The sequence below is a fragment of the Osmia lignaria genome, chromosome 2, assembly GCF_051020975.1.
Source record: "Osmia lignaria lignaria isolate PbOS001 chromosome 2, iyOsmLign1, whole genome shotgun sequence".
In the NCBI taxonomy this organism is placed as follows: Eukaryota; Metazoa; Arthropoda; class Insecta; order Hymenoptera; family Megachilidae; genus Osmia; species Osmia lignaria.
The window spans coordinates 8,417,050-8,436,630 of NC_135033.1; the positions used below are offsets into that span (position 1 = coordinate 8,417,050).

At 36.6% G+C, this 19,581-nt stretch overlaps 3 protein-coding genes across 12 annotated transcripts; 1 reads left to right on the forward strand and 2 right to left on the reverse strand.

Moving 5' to 3' along the window:
* Positions 1-143: 143 nt before the first annotated feature.
* Positions 144-3,050, reverse strand: LOC117606865 (uncharacterized). Of its 2 annotated transcripts, none has more exons than XM_034329844.2 (4): positions 2,356-3,050; positions 931-1,092; positions 709-815; positions 144-491 (listed from the first exon to the last, which is right to left on the reverse strand). In XM_034329844.2, exons 1-4 carry the CDS (start codon positions 2,593-2,595, stop codon positions 257-259), a joined length of 744 nt encoding a protein of 247 aa, XP_034185735.1. In that variant the 5' UTR covers positions 2,596-3,050; the 3' UTR covers positions 144-256. The 2 variants fall into 2 exon arrangements, with proteins under 2 accessions (XP_034185735.1, XP_034185734.2); XM_034329843.2 differs by having other exon boundaries at positions 709-860.
* Lpin (phosphatidate phosphatase LPIN) lies at positions 965-17,629 on the forward strand. 8 transcript variants are annotated; one of them, XR_013062283.1, is made up of 12 exons: positions 4,835-5,076; positions 8,916-9,788; positions 9,935-10,918; positions 10,991-11,127; positions 11,282-11,493; positions 11,568-11,747; positions 11,842-12,378; positions 12,456-12,790; positions 12,875-13,378; positions 13,475-13,578; positions 13,990-14,507; positions 14,992-15,132. XR_013062283.1 is itself a non-coding variant. In XM_034329821.2 (11 exons), the coding sequence occupies exons 2-11, from the start codon at positions 9,600-9,602 to the stop codon at positions 15,140-15,142; spliced, it is 3,333 nt and encodes a 1,110-aa protein (XP_034185712.1). In that variant the 5' UTR covers positions 965-1,107; positions 8,916-9,599; the 3' UTR covers positions 15,143-17,629. The 8 variants fall into 8 exon arrangements, 7 of the variants coding, with proteins under 7 accessions (XP_034185712.1, XP_034185713.1, XP_034185717.1 ...); XM_034329821.2 differs by lacking the exons at positions 4,835-5,076; positions 13,990-14,507 and adding an exon at positions 965-1,107 and having other exon boundaries at positions 14,992-17,629; XM_034329822.2 differs by lacking the exons at positions 4,835-5,076; positions 13,990-14,507 and adding an exon at positions 3,255-3,398 and having other exon boundaries at positions 14,992-17,629.
* Positions 17,535-19,441, reverse strand: RpLP0-like (ribosomal protein LP0-like). 2 transcript variants are annotated; one of them, XM_034329854.2, is made up of 6 exons: positions 19,257-19,441; positions 18,834-19,138; positions 18,519-18,755; positions 17,993-18,441; positions 17,753-17,914; positions 17,535-17,674 (listed from the first exon to the last, which is right to left on the reverse strand). In XM_034329854.2, exons 1-4 carry the CDS (start codon positions 19,282-19,284, stop codon positions 18,283-18,285), a joined length of 729 nt encoding a protein of 242 aa, XP_034185745.1. In that variant the 5' UTR covers positions 19,285-19,441; the 3' UTR covers positions 17,535-17,674; positions 17,753-17,914; positions 17,993-18,282. The 2 variants fall into 2 exon arrangements, with proteins under 2 accessions (XP_034185745.1, XP_034185744.1); XM_034329853.2 differs by having other exon boundaries at positions 17,989-18,441.
* Between the last annotated feature and the right edge of the window lie 140 nt (positions 19,442-19,581).

A 19,581-nucleotide genomic window follows, 5' to 3' on the forward strand; every position in this document is an offset into this window, starting at 1 on the left:
GTTGATCCCTTATCCGATCGTATCTTATCCTTATCGAGCTCTATTGGCATTATCGTTCTCATTGTCAAGTACTTTGATTATCTTAAAAAAACTAACAACACCGCAAATACAGGATGCGAAGAAAGGAATCGTTACGCAAAAGTTTGGAAAATTTTCACAATTTATTAGAAGTAAAGTGAGCTCATTATTGCACATAGTTTATTTTCCTCTTAACGAGTACAACACGTACAATTGATCTTTCATTTCTGGATCTTGATTAATTAATTTCGAATCCGCTACTCTGATATTTAGACCAGTAGCGGTGTAATTCCAAAATGTTCCAGGGACAAGCTATCTCGTTCATCTGGTCGAAATGTGCAATAAATAATTCCGTTATTCGTTTCTCGATCATCTTCATCAACGCCTTTTTAATTAGAAATGTTACGATATTAGTAAAAGGCGTTATTAGTTGTTCCATTAAAGTACCTCCTACAATGGAGATAGTAATTGACCTGCGATAAAGAATTATTTTTGGTAGTGATTCTGACAGTGATTCGAAAGTAGGTACTGTACATATTAACAACAAGATAATGATAAATCTACTTTTGATACGTAAATAAGAATGATAATCTAAATCAATAAATGGTATTAAATTAATTACACAAGCCTAATTAAAACAATTCAAAAAAATTTTTAACGAATCAGTAATTTAAAAAACTCATCACGTACTCGATGTTAGATAGCTCGATCGCTTTTAGAGTGAACTCGCAATTGAGAATATTAAAGTTGATCCTGAAATTGACCCAAACCGAACTCGCATCAGCGAATACTTTGCCCTGTTGCATTAGAAATAGTAGTTTTATGAAATAATCGTAGGTGAGCTATATTAAAGCAAGAGAATACATTGTTTTAGGTATCATCTGGTTTCCATTGAGTCAACTATATAGTTACCAAAATGCTGTCAAACACAACGTTTCCATCGATGGTGAACGTTTGACCTGTGTATGAGACAGTGACGGTACCATTACGCTCTAACTTCGACAAATAGTGCATGGATCCCGAAGAGAAGGAATACGTTAATTCAGCGTGCAACGAAGGTAGAATCAGTAACGGCTGAAAAAAAGATTGGTAAGACTTTAATCTGTTAATCCCTTTAATCTGAACGCGTAATAAATCATTAAAACTCGATTTTTTAATCTAATTGGGAATATTTGTTCGGTGCACATATAACCCGAAAAACGTTGCAAACAATCATCTCGCAACACAAAAGCACTGATATAAAGGTATCTTCTGGTATCTAGCTGGTTAGAAAAACATTACTTTTTCCATCCTTGACGTTAAAGATAAGAAACATTCAATCAATCAAATCGAGAGGTATAATTATAAAGATAACAATTTTAATTGTATCAGTGAAGAAGGATTAATCGTCAGCTGTTTTTATTATCTTTCGATACATATTTTTGTAAAAATGAAAATCAAAACGAAAAAGGAGAGAAAGAGAAACGGAAACGAGAATTGAAGAAGGACGTTTGTCAGAGCAAAGTCAACGCTCGAAAATATCCTTCACCATTTGGTTTCTCGTTCGCTCAAGTTCAAATTCAATGTTCGTTGCCCCGAAACGAGAAACGAAAGTGGGTTAGGCGAACAGAAAAAGTCCACGGTCTTCGAACACTTTTGTTCTCGTTTCGATTGGAAGCCGTATCGGAGGCAGCTTTTTCTCGACCAAGTTCAATGTCGAGTTCGACGCGAGAAGATCAACGACTTCGACAGGAATTCCAGCTAACTGGAACAAGCCTTGTTTCTTGTGTGATCGGAAATAAATATTAAAATACTTGATGCTAAAAAATGGACGTTTGGAGAGCACCTTGCCCTCGATTGGTATCATAGGAACGTAAGCAGAAAAGAAAGGGGAGGAACAGGTGAAAACAAGGCGTCAAGCAAATGAGGTTCATCGACCGAGATCGGTCACGCGCCGTCCTCGCTTCACTTTCGTTTTCCTTCGAATCGTTCAACGTTCGTTTATTTCACTTTCGTCAATCCGAAAGTCTCGCGTTCGCTTTCACGCGTTTTTCCATTGATCCAAAATCTCGATTTCGACCCCCTGACCTACTTTTCCTTTCGCACACGAACTTGTGCCACCTTCTAGAACGAATTTAACCCTTTCACTGCCAGGTGAATTTTTGAACTTGCACCAGTGGGCCACAGATTTCATATTAAAAATTTAATATAATGGTACATTGTTGCCAATAGCACATTTTTCTTACAATTAGTGATGGTTACCAATGACCATCTTGGCCCAAATGAAAAGATAAGCGCCGGTCCCATGGGACCACCGTGGCAGCGAAAGGGTTAATGAGAAACGAAGGACATACGTACACCTACGATCCGGAAACTTTGACCGACGTCCGGAATCATCAATGGATCCATCTCGTTTTCAACGATATATTTCGATACGAGAGGCATTATGTGGTCAACGAAGTCGGTTAGATTTATTCGAAACCATTCTTCTTGGTGCTTTTCTGTTTCCAATTTCTGTTCGGTAAAAGATATAAAAATGACTCCCACGAAGCAACAGATAAACGCTCTTTCGATCGAAAAAGGTAATGTTTTTTGCATTTCGGTTAACTTCCAAAAGAATCACTAAAAGAAATTAGATTCTCTACTTCGCCAGTGACACGAAAATGGAAGAAAATAAAAATTCGCGTCGAACAGCGTTGCATGTTTTATCACACAAGCACGATTGTTCGACCGCAGTATTTTTAACAACAATTAGCATTCTTATCTACGAGTAGCATAATTCTAGGCCAGGGGTGGGCAAATAGCGGCCCGCCAAGACAGTCAGAAAAATCTGCCTTGAATCGAGATTTCCTTCCCGTCTCGTATTTAAATAAATTGAATAAAACTGCCACTATTTTATTTACTTTATATTTTATAGTACAATTTATACCTTTCTGAAATGCAAAGTTAACTAATCAATGCAATCATTTTAAAAGCTGCTAACCTCCCACGAACCAAAACAATTGCTCACCCCTGTTCTAGGGAATCGTTATCGATCGAACTCGACGAGGCGAACGATATCTCGAAGCGAAGCGTGGACTCGAACCGGGTTGCGATTACTCGCTGAGAAAAACGATTGTCCGATATTATCGACATAAACGAGCGTCGTTTGTTCGTTACGTGGTGCCCTCGTGAAGATTGTAAAACATTTACTTTGCGTAACTACCTTAACGACATTATTTAGTTGGTTATCGGCGAGTAAACAAACTGACAGGAAAAATCGACACACGTGCTCGTGTCTGCTTTCATTGTCAGAAAAACTAAGGTATAAAGTGCTTCGTAGAAAAACGAATAAAGGATCTAAGATGGTTCCCTCATTTACAATGAGAAAAGTAATCTGACGTGAAGGTTTATCGCATCGCGTAAGTATTTTGTTATTTTTACCCTTTCGTTTGTTTTTACGCTTGACGAGTAACGCGCCAAGTAGATATCCATGAATACGCGCGGTCAACAACAACATCGTTGTTTACAATAACACGACGATACGAGGGGAAGCTTTAATTAAATTGCTAGATACGAGAAACACGTTCGTCGTTCCTTTGTAACGTAACCTTGTAACCATTGTTTCCACTTGTTGCGATATTTTGTATCGCGTCTTCCTTTGTCTTCTGTTTTCGAGAACCTCCTGTCGTTAATCAAAATGTTTTGACAGTTCAAGAGGTAGTATTTGTTTCATAGGTGAAAGAGTATTTGATGTGTCAATCTCGATCGTAAACGATAATGAAATGTAAGCTTTCTGTCATTGAAACATGAGAGATAGGTTAGTAGTTTCGATCAAACAACAGTTTGCCTGATAATGTCGGATTGAAAATACATTTCCCGACCAGTGTTATAATATTTTTCTAGTATTCTTCTTCCTCTCTACGAGCTGTCAATTCTAATGTGTTTATCGACACGCGACTAGGAACAAAACACTACCTGCAGAAACAAGATTGTTTTTCTGCTAGGTATTCTCGCATCAGAGCTTCTCCCCGAACCTCTCCGATCCTTTACGATTCACCGCTCGGGTTTTACTCCTCCAATCAGAAAGCTCGGATCGATGACTGTAACGTATCCGCGTTGTGACGTTCGCTCTATTACCGCTCGATTGCGAAATCCGTTTGTTTTTCCGTACACGATCGCATAAATTCATGGAAATAACTTGGCCCTCTATAATAGTAAACAAAATATTAAACAAGTTCTTTTGCGAGTTTATGTATCACAATATTTTCCCAGAATAATTAGCTAGTGATTTGCATCGCTGATTACACCTGTTCTTTCTCTTTCGTTTCAAGGTTACTGTTACGTTAAGATCGACGACTGGGTCAAGTAACTCAAAGCGATAAAAATCATACTTACACACGTGAAACGTCGATTTCTAAGAAAGCAGAAAGTGTTTCTTTTATGGCGTTAAAAATTCGAATGATAGAGGAACGAGGGCAAAGCGTAAATAGATATATTAAATACCAGAAGTAGCAGAATATCGAAAACAATGTGTTTTTCTATCGGTCACATGGTTATCGCGGTCGTGAATACGCACTAGTCAGCGTCAATCTAGGTCAACGATCCGACGCATTTCGTTTCCTTTCCTCTCCTTTCCTTCGCATCACACCGGTCTTTCTCCGTAGAGGGCAGAAGGAGGCTCGGCTGCTGGTCCGAGTTCCAAACACCAATCGGAAAGCGTTTTGCTAGCGAAAACAGGAGGCTACGCGTGCGTTTTCTCCGTCTCAGCTGCGTGTTTACACGAGCCTGTGTACGTGTTTGCGATGTATGTTTCTGTGGACGCGAACGCGCGAGACCGCGTGTATATTCGGCGAGCATTTCGCGCGGCCACGATAAAGTAACGCGCACAGTAACCGAGAGAGGTTCAAGCTTCTCTAGCTGCTGATTCAGTTCGGCTCTGTCGCTCGCGCGAATTGGATTGACGCGGGCTGTTTTGCGTTCGCCTTTGTGAAATTCGGAAGCTGAGCAAACGGGCGTCCAGTGAATTTTTCCCTGTTTGGAAATAAAGAAAAAGAATTTTCCTCCTTCGAAGACGACTGAATCGTTCATCGCGATTGGGTGAGTAAGGCCAACGGGTCTGCTGCGTCGTGATCGCGTTTCCATTTGTAGCGAGGAGCGGTACGTGTTTATGAATGAAAACGTAAGAGCGGGAGGCACGCGTTTACGACCCGCCCGCTACTGTCTTCGCGTATATCTCCAAGATAATTCTGCGCGATACGTTTCTTTGCATTATTTTAACAAATACTGCAGGTATAACAGGACTCAAGATTTAAAGGACAGGATAGTCTTATGCGCCGTGACGATTGCGTCGTTCGGTAAACAAATGGACGGAGAATGGTAATTTGTAAACAGAACCCATTAGAGATACTGTGTTCATTAGTAACAAAGAATAGATAAAAAATGCATTAACTTAATTATGTATAACGCTAATGATCGTAAATTGTCTCGGGCCCGTGAAATTCTAGGCTCGGCTCTGTGCGTTATAACCTCAATTTTCAGTAATTCAGCGTCACATCGTTTTTAAACTCGATTCCGTACGTTTATCATAAGAAATAAAATTCACGCTGTACGCGTTAATTCAATGGCGAACAAAACGTGACAGTGTTTACGATGAAGAGACAGGAAGAAAAACAGGAAGAGCGGTTGCACGAGTTAGTTGGCTCTCTTAGCCCGTGCCGTTTGGCACCGTTTCCAATAAGATTCATCTAGACGGTTTCTCGATCTCGCTTATTTTCGTTAAAAGAGGCAGCTCGATCAAAGCTCAAGGCCGTTGCTCGTTATTCATACCCCTGAATTTCGTCAAGATTTCCTGTCTCCACTTTAGCTTTTCCCCGAATCGTTGTTAAACGTCAAAGTGAATCGTTCAAGTGTAGAAGAACGGTCGGTTGAAAAATTTCCACGAGTGGAAGCGACAAGAAACGCCAGAAATGTGCCCGTAGGATACACCGAGTTCAATGTTAAGTCCACGGTCGAAGAATCGACCTGGACAGAGGCCAACCGTCGACAATTTCGATATTTTATCGTCGAATCGTTAATCTCTACCGATGAGAACAAAAGAGATAGACAGAAATAGAACGACTAATTCAATCCAAAATTGGATTCGTCTTTGACGCTTGTTTATCGATCGAGTCACGTCAATGCATAATTGAATTTCCGCGACGATTACTTTCAATACAAAGTCCTACTTAGAAACGTTTCTTGGCAAGGATATTTACGCCTTTGAATAAACCTATTTGTCATCGCTGCAAGTAATCTTATCTAACGATTCCTTTTTGGGTAATCTGCTCCGAGGAAATCTTATTCAAACGAATGAATCTGTAAACACGGAAAGGACGAGTGTCGAGAATTGGCATTCGTCGAACTTGACATACCTATGACTCATATGTTCTTCCAAATTACGCTGTGTAACGATTACGATGGTGAAATGTTTCCGTGTAAGGCTGTTGCCACTTACATTCCTGAAACGAGTATTTTATAATGTTAGGTAAGGTGCATTGAACTATAGCTAACGCTTGGCCATAGTTACGCGTCGCCACTTGTTCGATGGCGTCTGCATCCACTCGCACACGCGTACTGTTGTACCATAACAGTAATCGCATTGCCGAATGGTAAAATAGAGATATTCGAACGACCCGTGAATCGAAAGCAAAAGGAGCAGAAGTGTCCCGGGAGAGAAGGAATGACCTGGTATCGAGCCGTAGCTGCAGCTCGTGTTCACTAACGAATTACTTTCGCTTACTGCTTTTACGTCATTTACCGTATACGTTCCCGCGTCGAAACAGCCTTTTCCGGCCGGTAAGACTAACGTAAAATTGAACAAACTGCTGATGTTAACATTGCATAAACGCGAATTGTCGTAACGCGATGGTCAGAGGTTATGCGCGTGTACCAATAAACCGCACCGTGAGAAAATTGTTCATTGTTCGAATACGAAATTATTTTTAAACCGTGAAAGGAGAAGATATTTTCTTAAATAATTCCCGATATTCTGATCCGTTCACGATTTCATTTGGTACGATCACGATTGCATAAACGTCGTACCAGTGAGAGATAAGTTTCGAAGAGAAGGGGAGAGGTCGCGAGCGAATCGCCACGAAAATAACGTTACATGGTTGTTTATAAGTGGTAATGTTACGTGAACACGGCTGTAAAAGGAAGAAGAAACGAGTTTTTAGAAATTTTTCTACTCCCACTTTGATTCTAGCTGGTTTTCCAATTTTTCTTCCACCGTCATTATATTTTATAAATAACGCTGCGTATTCGTTTATACATGCATTCGTGAAAAGCGTTCATTGGAACAAATTGCACCAAAGAGAAGACGCGCTGATTCTTCCCGGAAACAGCTGCTAGGCCTTCTCCCCCCTTTCCACCGTCCACTGGTTTTTCTAGTTCTATCGTTAATCACAAATTTCTTTTTATTTGACGAAAATTAAAGCTTTGTTTCAATGATTATTCTCGTAGATTAGAAGCGAATCGCTGACCTCGACCTTTGAAACGGATAAAACGCATTAACGCACGGTTTTACTAAAATCCAAACAGAGATGTTCTTGCTTGATAAAATTGCCAGTGCCCCTTGGTTGCAACCAATTTAGTGGAAGAATTTCCACTTGAACAAAAGAGATTCGCCTTACAGTGGAAAGGTTTGATAGCATAATTTTTGGAACGCTCGTGTTAACGTATACGTAACGTCAGTCACGAATCGAAACGTTAACGTTAAAGATATTTACACCTGTCACGTCAATGAGAGACAAAAAACGGACAAAGGAATACTGCACGGGAATATTCCAAGCGATTTACAAAACGTACCACTTCAACGATCGAGCCTCTTGAAATTCGTCCAACTGTCAGTCATGAGAGTGGGTTCGTTCTTTAAGTTACGCAAGCTTAAATCGCTATATACGAAATCTTTATCTCGAAAATTCGAAGAGAGACAGCCGAGACACGTCCTTTAATCCTAAATTTAAATAAAATTATCATATCGATTCGTCGTGATAAACCGTAATCTTTTGCTTAAAATATGAATTCCAAAAAGGAGAATTTCCATTCGAATTATCTTCGACGAGTTGGCACAGGCCGAGAATTCGGCTTTTTTTTAATTAAAAATTGTTTGAAATTCACGCATAACCTTTCCTTTGATCGAACTATGTCTCTAACGTGGACGATGCAAAGTTTTCGCCTTCATTGTTCAGAGATTTGGTAAGATAGTAAAACGAATTTTGCTTTTTGCCGTTGGTATCGATGAAACGTGTCGAAAAGGTTGCACGCAGTGTTCGCGTGCGCAGCCAAGCGACGCGCCAATCCTGGTCGTCTTCGATTCTTCCACGTTTATGATTACCTAACCGTTTAAATGATAATACAACCGTAGCGTCATTACAAAATCATGAGTGTACATTTCAGTTGTTCTTTTTGAAATAAAAATAATCATGTTAGCGCAATAAATACAGTCGCCGTGGTTAGAACAAAGTACAACGATCGACAAACTTCGTTGCTTTCACGGAATTTACCCACTTAAAGGTTCAGCGGTCATTAATCTTTTGGGAACAGCGATAAAATGCATTGAAAACATTTCACGTCCCACCTTTCTTTCGGCCTTATATAATGGAAAATTTTCTTTCGAATCTCGCAGTTATACGGTTTCGTTATGTATCATAAGTCGTAATTCGAGGTTAAAGGATTTTCTCGACCAACGCTTGTCACGTAATACGCATTGAAATTAATATTTGATCGAAGGTCCTACTTTAATTAATTTGCTTAACAAATAAAGCCGTTTCGATAAGTTGTTCGTTATAATTGCTTGTTACATTGTAAATGAATGCATGTAATATAACGAATGTGGAGTAAAATTAATTCACCTCGTTAACGATTGTCATTGTTTTATGTATTTTCTTTTGTTACAGATTCGGGGCAATTCAAAAGACGCGGTAGCGGCACGTCCGATCACGTGATGTCGGTTCTTATTGACCGACGCGTATCGGGATTCTGATTGGTCGAAAAGAGGCACGTGACCTGTTCTAACGTCAACTTTGACTACCGTCTGCTGGTAGTCGGGTGGATTTCTCATCAAACCGTCTATAAGAACAAAGGGTTCGCATTTCGGTCAAGTTGCAAGTGTATTCTGTTAGATGGATCGTATTGTTCTGCGAACTGGAACGTGTACTCGTTAATTGCGATCTTTATTACGCATTCCGCGTGATAAACCTGTATTGTATCGTTACTCAAAGTATTAGCCCGGCTTCGAATCCTTGACAGTTCCTTACCGTTTCAAGACAGTGACGGTTTTATTGTGGAGCCGTTAAGATTTTGTTCGAACGCAATTTCGTCACAATCATCGATTCGTTTTCATCAGAAACGTTCAGTTTCATGAATCGTACGGATGTCATTAAGATACGATATCCCGATATGATTAAGTAAATTTTTAAACTCAATATATCTCGATTTCACCTCGGAATATCTCTAAAGAGATACGTCCCTTTATTATCGCGGTAACTTTGAAATATCTTGTTACACTTTCACCGTCAGAAAACGGTGAAAATCTATCGAAAATACATTTTGAAAGGAGTTATACGATACGCGAATTTAAGATGTACAGCATGAACTACATTGGGAAGTTTATAAGTAATTTTCGTGATTTCTACAATGAAATCAACGCAGCGACGCTCACCGGTGCCATCGATGTCGTCGTTGTTGAACAACCGGATGGATCATTTACTTGTTCGCCCTTTCACGTTCGCTTTGGAAAACTCGGTGTACTTCGTTCCAGAGAAAAAATCGTAAGTTTATTATTGCTAAAGCATCTTTTAAATAATATAGAAACTTCTAGAATGTCAACGATGACACTCAATTTGCACGTACAGATATAATTTTGAATATATCTAAATATATGTTTAACTAATGGGTCAACTGTGTTTTTTGATAGGTGGATATAGAAATAAATGGAGACCCTAGACAGATTCACATGAAATTGGGAGATTCAGGAGAAGCTTTTTTTGTCGAAGAAGTTGGTTCCGATGGCTCCCCAACAGATACTGAAATCCCACCGCATTTGGCTTGCTCACCCATTCCTGATGACAATTGCTTTCCACCATCTAGATTCAACCTACTTTCTGATCTTCCTCCCGAACAAAGAGACAAGATTCTCATAGAATCTGTTTTATCCATCGAAAGAGAAAAATGGGAACAAATGTCAGCTTTGCCACCAGATCAGAGAGAGAAGTTTTTAATCGAACAGTTCTCTGATCTTCCAGAAGAACATCGCGCGAAATGGCTTCAAATTGCGTCGTTAACTTCGGAAGAGAGAGAAGAAATGTTCAAAGAAAATTTTGATAACATATCTACATTGCAAAAGCAGCAAATGATATGTGAACAGTATTCAGCCCTTAAAAGCGAGGAAAGAGAGAGATTGTTCAAAGAAAATTTTCCTGAGCTACCTGCTGACCAGAGACAGAAATTTGAAAAGGCACTGTTAAGTGATTGGAAGAAGAAAGAAGCGAAACATGATACTTTAAAAAACGAGGAAGAAATCTTTGATATGGACGGTATTAATGACGACGAAACATCTCCAGCTGCGTCAACTCCAAAGTCCTTTGTAGCTGTAACTTCGACCGAAAGAATTCGCAAGATTAGCGTAGTAAAGAATGATTTTAGACCCATCACGGAGGACGTGCAAAGCAGTGGGAAAGAAAAGTCGAGTGACGAGTCAAACGTGTCGATAATTAAAAAGAGTTCGAAGGATGAGAACGTTGACGAAAATAAGAATAACAATTCAACGAAGAGGAAACGAAAGAGGAAAAGTATCATGAAGAAAAAAGGATCTCAAAGAAAGACCAGCAACGGAAGTAGTAGTCAAACAGAAATGAGCGAAAACGACACATCTGTTCCGGATGAATCTGTTAGCGAATCTGTAAGTGTTTACATATAGAAACTTTAATCGAACATTAAAGATTGCCTATTAATACATGTATATTCATTAAAGATGTTAAAAGAGTCAAGTCCGATTGCAGAATTAGAGAAGAAAAATGCTTCTGCAGAACCAGTGATCTCTATGCAAGAGGCAGTAGAAAAACGTCCTGAAACAGATTTTCATTTCTTCAGTGATACTGAAGTTACAAAGTAAGTTTACGTTTACAGTAATACATATATATTCCAGTTTTATTCCAAACACATGCGGGAATGCACATACGTGACTCGTGCGAAATGTATACATGAAATAAATTTACATATATCATTAATATTTGCAATCCTTTATTGTCATCGTATTTAATAGGAATCAGGATTCTAGGCCATGTTCACCTGTTCAGTCTGACACAGAGTTTGAAATGCGAAAAATTACGCAAGAAGGTGAGGATGGAGAAGAAGATAAGAGTCTTCAACAAAGCTGGAGATGGGGTGAACTACCAAGCTTACCACCAGAGTCGACTCATCCATCTCATAGAAATTCATTGAGTTCGTCAAGTGCTGCTAATCAGTCGAACAACAGTTAGTAACTTGTATAATATTCGCATAATTGCTAATGCTTTGATACAATTAATTAATTGTTGTTTTAATAATAGCTGAAGCACACCGATCTATGCTTAGTGGTATGTTTTCGTTTATGAAGAAAACTTCTCGCGTCAGACACAATCCAGAGTCCGAAGGAATTTACCTTAGCGATCTTAATGCCGACGAACTGGATCCTGAAGTTGCTGCTCTTTACTTTCCTTCCTCTCATAGAGGTTCAGCGGCCGTAAAGGGTACATTGCTTGCTTCAGGATACACATTTTTTTATGTAGAAACGAGTTGTTAATTATTCTTCGTGGTATTTATATGTGACATTATTTTTTTCAGATCGTAAAGGAGTAGATGAAGAAGACACCGAATCCGGTAACGGGCCGAGTTTGCCTCAAAGTCCTAACAGTGTCGAGGGTGCTATTGGCGGACCGAAATCATTGGACAGTGATTTCGAGGAACCGAAACATTCTATATTCGACAACAATATGGACATTAGTTTATCTTTATGCGGTGGCTTAGATACCGAAACTGGCCCGTCTAAAGAAGCTTTCCATCAAAATTTGCTTCATTACGAAGACATTTGTTCCGATCCAAAGTTGTACGAAAATCCAAATTTAGTTGTAAAAATTAATGGAAAATTCTACAATTGGGCAACTGCTTGTCCAATCGTGATGACCTATGCTGTTTTTCAAAGACATTTACCACAAGGTACAATTGAAAATTTGTACGCACAGTGCATGCCGTTACCTTTAATGCATGAAGAAAAAAAGCAGGAAAATATTGGCAAGCCTGAAGGTCGTAGTGGTTATAGCTCATGGTTTTCATGGAGACGTTCCACGCAACCACCTAAAAAATCTCAGGAGCTTAGTCAGAGTAAGACGCGTTAATATTTAATTCGATTCATTGCTTTTGTAACGGTAGTTTTGAAATGTCCGTTTCACCTGTTATAGCTGACGGAATCAGCGTACAAATTTCAGAACAGATAATCGATACGAAAGAGAACACTCCAGTTGATGATATACCGAGTAGAGAAGCGAAGACTGAACAGATCATTGAGACTACAACCATCGTGGAGGCGATAGAACAGCGTCCGAAATTATCAAAAAATATGACCAAGACTGAGAAAAACCACGAAAGAGAGGGTGAAGGCTATAGCGGCAGCGAGGATTCCGATAGCAATCAAAACGAATCACCGCAAGGGGTTAAAATACCAAAAGAAAGAAGATTGTATTACGAATCTACTGAAAAATATCGCAAAACTTTAAGATTATCGTCTACTCAAATTGTATGTAGATTTTGTTGAATCATAAAATTCAACTTGTCAAATGTATTTCCTATTACACGGATGTCGATTATTATTTTGTTACAGGCGAGCCTTGATTTGAAAGATGGAGCCAATGAAGTTGTTTTTAGCGTGACGACGGCTTACCAAGGCACGACTCGTTGTAAATGTCATATTTACAAATGGAGATGGGATGACAAAATTGTTATCTCCGATATTGACGGAACAATTACAAAATCTGACGTATTGGGTCACATTCTACCGATTGTTGGCAAAGACTGGGCTCAGTCAGGCGTTGCTCAGTTGTTTACAAAGATAAAAAATAATGGCTACAAATTGCTATATTTATCCGCAAGAGCAATTGGACAAGCTAAGGTCACGAGAGAATACCTGAAGAGTATCAAGCAGGGAGATTTATCGCTTCCGGAAGGGCCGTTGCTTCTAAATCCAACGAGCTTAATTTCAGCTTTCCACCGTGAAGTGATCGAAAAGAAACCTGAGGAATTTAAAATATCGTGTCTCAGTGACATTCAAGCCTTGTTCCCGGAAGGTTCGAAACCTTTCTACGCTGGTTACGGGAACCGAATTAATGTAAATATTTTTCTTTCAGCCTATTCTGTTATCGTGTAATACTAGAATGTTTCTTCGATACTTTAGTACATGTTATCAAATCGTTCTCTCCTTTAGGATGTTTGGGCATATCGGGCTGTGGGAATTCCTACTATGCGCATATTTACCATCAACCACAGGGGTGAATTGAAACACGAATTGACGCAGACATTCCAGTCTTCGTAAGTAACCATTTACATTTATTCCACACTATTTCTACTAACTTACTTTAAAAACTTGTACAGGAAATTACACAAAAGATTTCGTTCAAGAAACTTACATATTATTATTTTGAATGTAATACTGAGATTATTAGTTTCGTTGATAAAAAAGTTAAAATCGTTGCAGTTTATTGCATGTCAATATGTTAATTTTAGAAATAGTTTGCGCACATTAGAGTACGCTCAAATGAATGAAATTTAATTTGCTAATTAGCATGTTTATGGTAATTTTAATGGAAAAGGAATTCATCGAATTCACTTAACGAAGTATAAAAAAAGAAGCAGAATATTGTACAAATATAAAGGAAAACGTGTTCACCTTATTGGTAATTGAAAAAGATGTTCATAGGTCGGATATTTCTGTGATTGCAGTTACGCATGTCAGTGCGATATCGTCAATGAGTTATTCCCGCCACTGCCCATGCGAAACACCTACTGATGGCGGCACAACCATAGCTGTTTCATTTTATTAGCCCAATTATTAATGTTTCGATAGTAATAATTACAAAGCAGTATATTCGTGCCATTGGTATTGCATTCGATTCGATACTCTGGTAACTTCTACCTCATGATTCGAATATTTAATGTTACGATTAATAATACATATACTCAGGATATATAATTTGTATACAATGCAATATATTTCTATGTATATATTTATACACATCTGGCACAGTAATTTATAAAAGTTGCAGATGAAGAGAATAGTACACATACGTATAAGTAGACAGTAATTTTTCCAATGGCAGTTTCAATTTTTTTTTAATCGCTTTTTTTTCTCTTTTTTTAAATTAGTAATTTAGCTTATTTTATTAGTTCAGTATTGTTAGTTATGCTTTGAGGTATTTGGTTGTGCAAGAACTTCTACCTATCTTCTTATAATTTATAGGGTAAGCACACGTTCTTACACAACTGCATTTCATCATTTACATTTTCATTAATTTACTCATCTTAAGTAGTCTTAATCTATAATCACTTTTTTATAAGGTTGAACATATGGAATAAAATTATCATTGAAATTAATATCTTTATTTATACTCATCTAAGAATTATTAATACTTTGCTTTGACACAAGAGTTTGAAGTGTGTTGTTACTGTGTATTGCAGAATAATTTTTCCTTTTTTTTTGTTTGTCATGCACGAATATTCAACCAAGTACTTCGAACATAAAATTCTTTATTTTATAATCCCTTAATTTTTTTTTCCTCTACAGAGAATATAAATTGATTACCGAAACTTTGTACTAAAAACCCACACATCTCACCCTGTTTAATGAAATATTTAATACTAATCCCTACATTCATGTTCGTTGACTTTCATCAGCGAATGTGTGGATCATTTGTACAGGTCTTCAGTTTATATTATTTTTTACAGATACTCAAACATGAGCTTTATAGTTGACCATCTATTCCCTGCTTGGAGAGAAGATGCAGCGGACGAATTCAGTCATTTCGCGTATTGGCGGGACCCAATACCGGAAGTACCACCACTCGAAGAACTTTACGCCCAGAAGCTAGCTATGTAATCAGAAATGTGTGCTTTTCACGTTAAACGAGAATGATACTTTACTCGTAATTCGATAACGATCGTTCGTATTTAATCACCTTTTATACTCCATGTGTTATCGGCCAGAGTGTTCTTGACTGATGCTACTTTTAAACGTTTTTTTACGAGATTGGATCATTTCTGCCCTGTTTGGAGATTGAAGGCTAACAAACAACATCATAAAAGTGCATAAAAATATCGGTTCTTTTTTTCAATGAAATGTGGATGATTTAAAAGCAACATCAGTCTACAATTGAATTTACACATTCCACTTGTATTAGAGTAGAAGGATGATATTGTAGTTACCAGCAATGTGAAATTGAAATTAAGTATAAGTTATATTGAAATGATTACATCAGTCAGAGAGCACAATGCGTGCCCCTTAATTGTACGGGGGAAAAAGCTCAGTGTATTAGCTGCTAGCTTGATAAACAGTAAAACGAACTGCTTATACGCCATGATTAAGGCAATGCACGCATTTTTTTTTCATAAGGTATGTTATGCTATCGATATCGGTGTGTGTAACCGAAGTAGGTAATAAACTCGCGCGTGAAGTAATTCGTTGATGCGTTTACGAAGAAGATTCGTTGTGCTAGAGAGTTTTGCTTATTAGTCAAACATAATGTAGCGTAATACATATAATGTACTGGCGTTTATTTCTGTAAACTTCCATTTCATTCAAAACTTGTAGGAATCTGTTAATCATAATGGTAATTTCTCTAGCACTCGAACACGTAATGATTATGATATAATTTAAATACCTACGTTAGATTATTTTTATGAAATATTTAGTTAAAGAAATGTTTATTTATTTTTGTACAAGATCTCTCCATTGAATTAGTGTGCTGTGAGATTGCCATATCCTAGAATATGTAATCGTTTATGTATTGTGATATTTCGAACAAACTACTATTTGCTTAACAGTCAGGACGATCACAGTGTAAAAAAGACGAGTTCGTGCGAAGCATGACCAATGGATATTTCTATAGTTTCTTCTGTCGTATCACTCTTGACTTTTTCTATACAGTATATAACTTTAGTAACGTAAACAACGTCGTTAAATTGTCATTTTTAATGTATATTACGTCGATGTCTTTCAAAGTACATCACCTGAAGGTACGTGCTAACAAAGTAGATTAGGTTATTGTTTTTCTGTTACAAAGCTGTCTTAATAACATCTAGAAAGATGCCAGTTTAAAATATCCTCCGATTCTTGCTGCCCATGGGGCAAAGGTACAATTATTTTCCACCAAAGAAAAATAGAATTGAAAATATCTCACGAATTTTAGATAAACATCAACGATTCTTACTCAAAATGTGCTGTTAAGAATAGAATTTAAGAATTTTTATTACTTCAAGCAGTTATTTATAAGAATAAAATATCGATATCTCGACATCAATTAGATACAAACAGTGCTAGCAATGCAAGGTTATTTCATGGTACAGTATTGTATTTTAATTATGTGTCTACAATTTTTGCTCAATACGAAGATAATTTTTAATAAATTATGATCAATTTCGTTAAGCAAAACATTACGACAAACACAAGCAATGCAATTACTGTTTTTTCGTATATGATACACTATTAGTGTCTTCGGATTAAAATGCTAATTACTATTGTTATTATTAATATAGCAATAACATTATTATATTAATATCAACAATAATAATTACATTAATCACATTCATCATACGTAACAATAAAAAAAGTACATTGTATATGGATGTGTAAATTATCAGTCGTTTAACTTTCGGTAGTATTTTATCTCTCTTGTTAAGTACATTACTTTTAGTACAAATAAATTTAAATTAATTTATAATTTCATATATAGTTTGTAAAATAATTTTGTATGCTTTCGCGTAGGTGGTATCTTCAGATTATTACATATTAACGGATTTTTAATCGAATAAGTAACTACAGTGAAATTGCACTCGATTATACGTGTTCTATCGATATCAAATCTTAAGATTTCAAAGCATTCCGTAGTAATAATTGCAAACTAAGACTTGAAATGCTTTTTCGCAATAAACATGAATACTGCATAATCGAGTTAAATTGTTTATAAAATAAATGCAACTTTAAGTAACTGTGCGTATCTTTTGATGTTTCACGAAACACGAGTTCTCGTACATTCTGAATTTTTATGTTTCTCCCGTTTCGTTACTTTTCATCCACATTGTAGTTACGTGTTTATAATTTCAATTCTATTAAGTATGTTACTAAACCAAAGACGATATAGTTGCAAGTTTTGTAACGTAACAGAATCCTTCGCAATTCTTCTAGTTACACGTATTTTATTCTATATAAATATGATAACATCAATTTCCACATGTAATAATCATATACTCTAAAGGTTCCAAAGTGAATAAATGGTAGTTTACTGCCACAATAAGATTTTCTTGTATGTAAATATTTTGTAATGTAACTTTATTGGCGCTTCAGAAAGTGAACTCTTGTTTATTGTTATACCGTATTTACCGAATTTCGACTTGGCCAACGCGTTTTGACATCCTGATTAAGTTAATTTAATTACGAATTAGATTTTGTTAACGATACATTTATTATATTCTTTTGGTTATCGGTATTTACCTCGTACTTTGATTTTCGTTTATTACGCTTTATATTCCCTTCGTTGTCGGATGCATCTGAAGAGTTGATGGACACCTGGCTGCTTCTTTTATTAGAATTTACGTCAAAGACTATTTTGCGGTTATTATTACGTGTATTTTCTGAACACCAATAACATATGGTCTACGTGTTTAATAGCAAAAATTTAAGTTTATAGTGGTTTTATTATAGATTAATGAAGTAATTGTGTAATTTACCCACAGAACTCCAATTATCCAGCATATAGTAAAATACACTGATAATACCATGGTTGTTTTTTAAGAAAAATTCAAATGAAACATTGAGGCTTGTAAAATGAACGTATAATTTTGATATTTTACAGATACAAAAATGTTTAAAATTTTATAGATGATATCATTTGTTTTTGAAAATATCGGTCAAATGGATAACTTCATAGAGGAGACTTATAAAATGAAAACTTCAATTTTCTTTATGATACATTATATACACAAGATTCCATACATAAATCTTTCCTTAAAAGAATACATGCATCATGTATTATCGATTTCTTTGTCTTCTTCTACTTCCATTTGTGCCCCTATATTTTCTTTAACATCATCTTCAGATGCAAGTTTCTCATATCCATGTTTCTTAGAAAACACACCTAATGGTATCATTTTAAATGTAGCTAGTTGTTTATCAAGCAATTTCTGTAATGAACCACATTCGTTAGACTTTTCAAATTCAAACTTTGTATTATTTTTAGTAATCTAAATTGACATCTTACCAAAATTCGTGCTTGTTCAGGAGTTAATGTTTGTCCTTTCTTACACACAGTGTATTCTTTAAGTAATGTTACCACACCTTTCTGCAGAGCTGTAGGCATACCTAATTGCCTCAAATGAGGTTCTATACTATGGGGAAAATCTGCCATAGGTCCTTCAGGTAATGTTATAGTCTCTTGTGTAACAAAACCTGACCTGGCATAATCCTCTTCTTCATATTCTTCCATCCATTCCAATACCTAAAAAAACGTCGAAGATGTTTAATTAATAGATGTGTTTATAATAGATTACTAAAGATATAAGGAATAGATACCTACCTCGTTTTTACTTCGATTGGTAAAAAGCAAACCGCATTGTCCTCTTAATGCCGCTGACAATTTATGTACGCCTTCCGTAACTTCGTCTTCCGCTGATTTACCCAATGCTAACGCTATCACTTTGTTTTTACCAAAGAAAAACCGACTATCTTTCCATTCGGCTCGTAAATCTTTAAGTTTATTATTCCGCATATTGTGTACGGATATGAGAAATATGCTATCATATTTTTCAACACAATTTCTAACATCTTCTACAATTTGTTGCTTCAGCACAAGACCTTTCTTGCTCGTTTTAGTGAGAGATACTGTAAAATATAATGAATTTATAATCTAATATGACAACACGTGAAACATACTTAGGTTAGTTTAGAAATAGGTTAGTTTGAATAACGAAAATGATGAATTAGTACGATATAACATTACTTTTTTTATCTCTTTTTGACTTTGGCATTTTATTGTAAAATTATGTCACAAATTACACTAGAATATAAATTAACAAAGTACGCTATCACTCAGGCAAGCATGTGCTCCGGTATACATGTAACGTTCAAAGAAAATGGCGCAAGTTTACAAACGATATAAACGCTAATAATATTTTTAGTGTTTTCAAGCGTTAAACAATAATTTAAAATAATAGGTTCCATCGAATTTGATAGAATGTAAATTACAATCTTGATACATAACGAAACTTTTTCAATTAACGACAAACTGTTTCAATATTGTAATAGTATGCGAACCTATAATTGAA

Excerpts from the sequence above, each read along its gene's own strand:
- LOC117606865 (XM_034329843.2), bottom strand. The coding sequence starts at position 2,595 with ATGCAAAAAACATTACCTTTTTCGATCGAAAGAGCGTTTATCTGTTGC. Across the intron at positions 861-930 it reads TTGTGTTTGACAGCATTTTG|CTCACCTACGATTATTTCAT; the intron begins GTAACTATATAG and ends GCTTTAATATAG. Across the intron at positions 492-708 it reads ATCGAGCTATCTAACATCGA|GTCAATTACTATCTCCATTG; the intron begins GTACGTGATGAG and ends TCTTTATCGCAG.
- Lpin (XM_034329821.2), top strand. The coding sequence starts at position 9,600 with ATGTACAGCATGAACTACATTGGGAAGTTTATAAGTAATTTTCGTGAT. Across the intron at positions 9,789-9,934 it reads TTCGTTCCAGAGAAAAAATC|GTGGATATAGAAATAAATGG; the intron begins GTAAGTTTATTA and ends GTTTTTTGATAG. Across the intron at positions 11,494-11,567 it reads TGCTAATCAGTCGAACAACA|CTGAAGCACACCGATCTATG; the intron begins GTTAGTAACTTG and ends TTTTAATAATAG.
- RpLP0-like (XM_034329854.2), bottom strand. The coding sequence starts at position 19,284 with ATGCCAAAGTCAAAAAGAGATAAAAAAA. Across the intron at positions 19,139-19,256 it reads GTCAAAAAGAGATAAAAAAA|TATCTCTCACTAAAACGAGC; the intron begins GTAATGTTATAT and ends TATATTTTACAG. Across the intron at positions 18,756-18,833 it reads CCAATCGAAGTAAAAACGAG|GTATTGGAATGGATGGAAGA; the intron begins GTAGGTATCTAT and ends ACGTTTTTTTAG.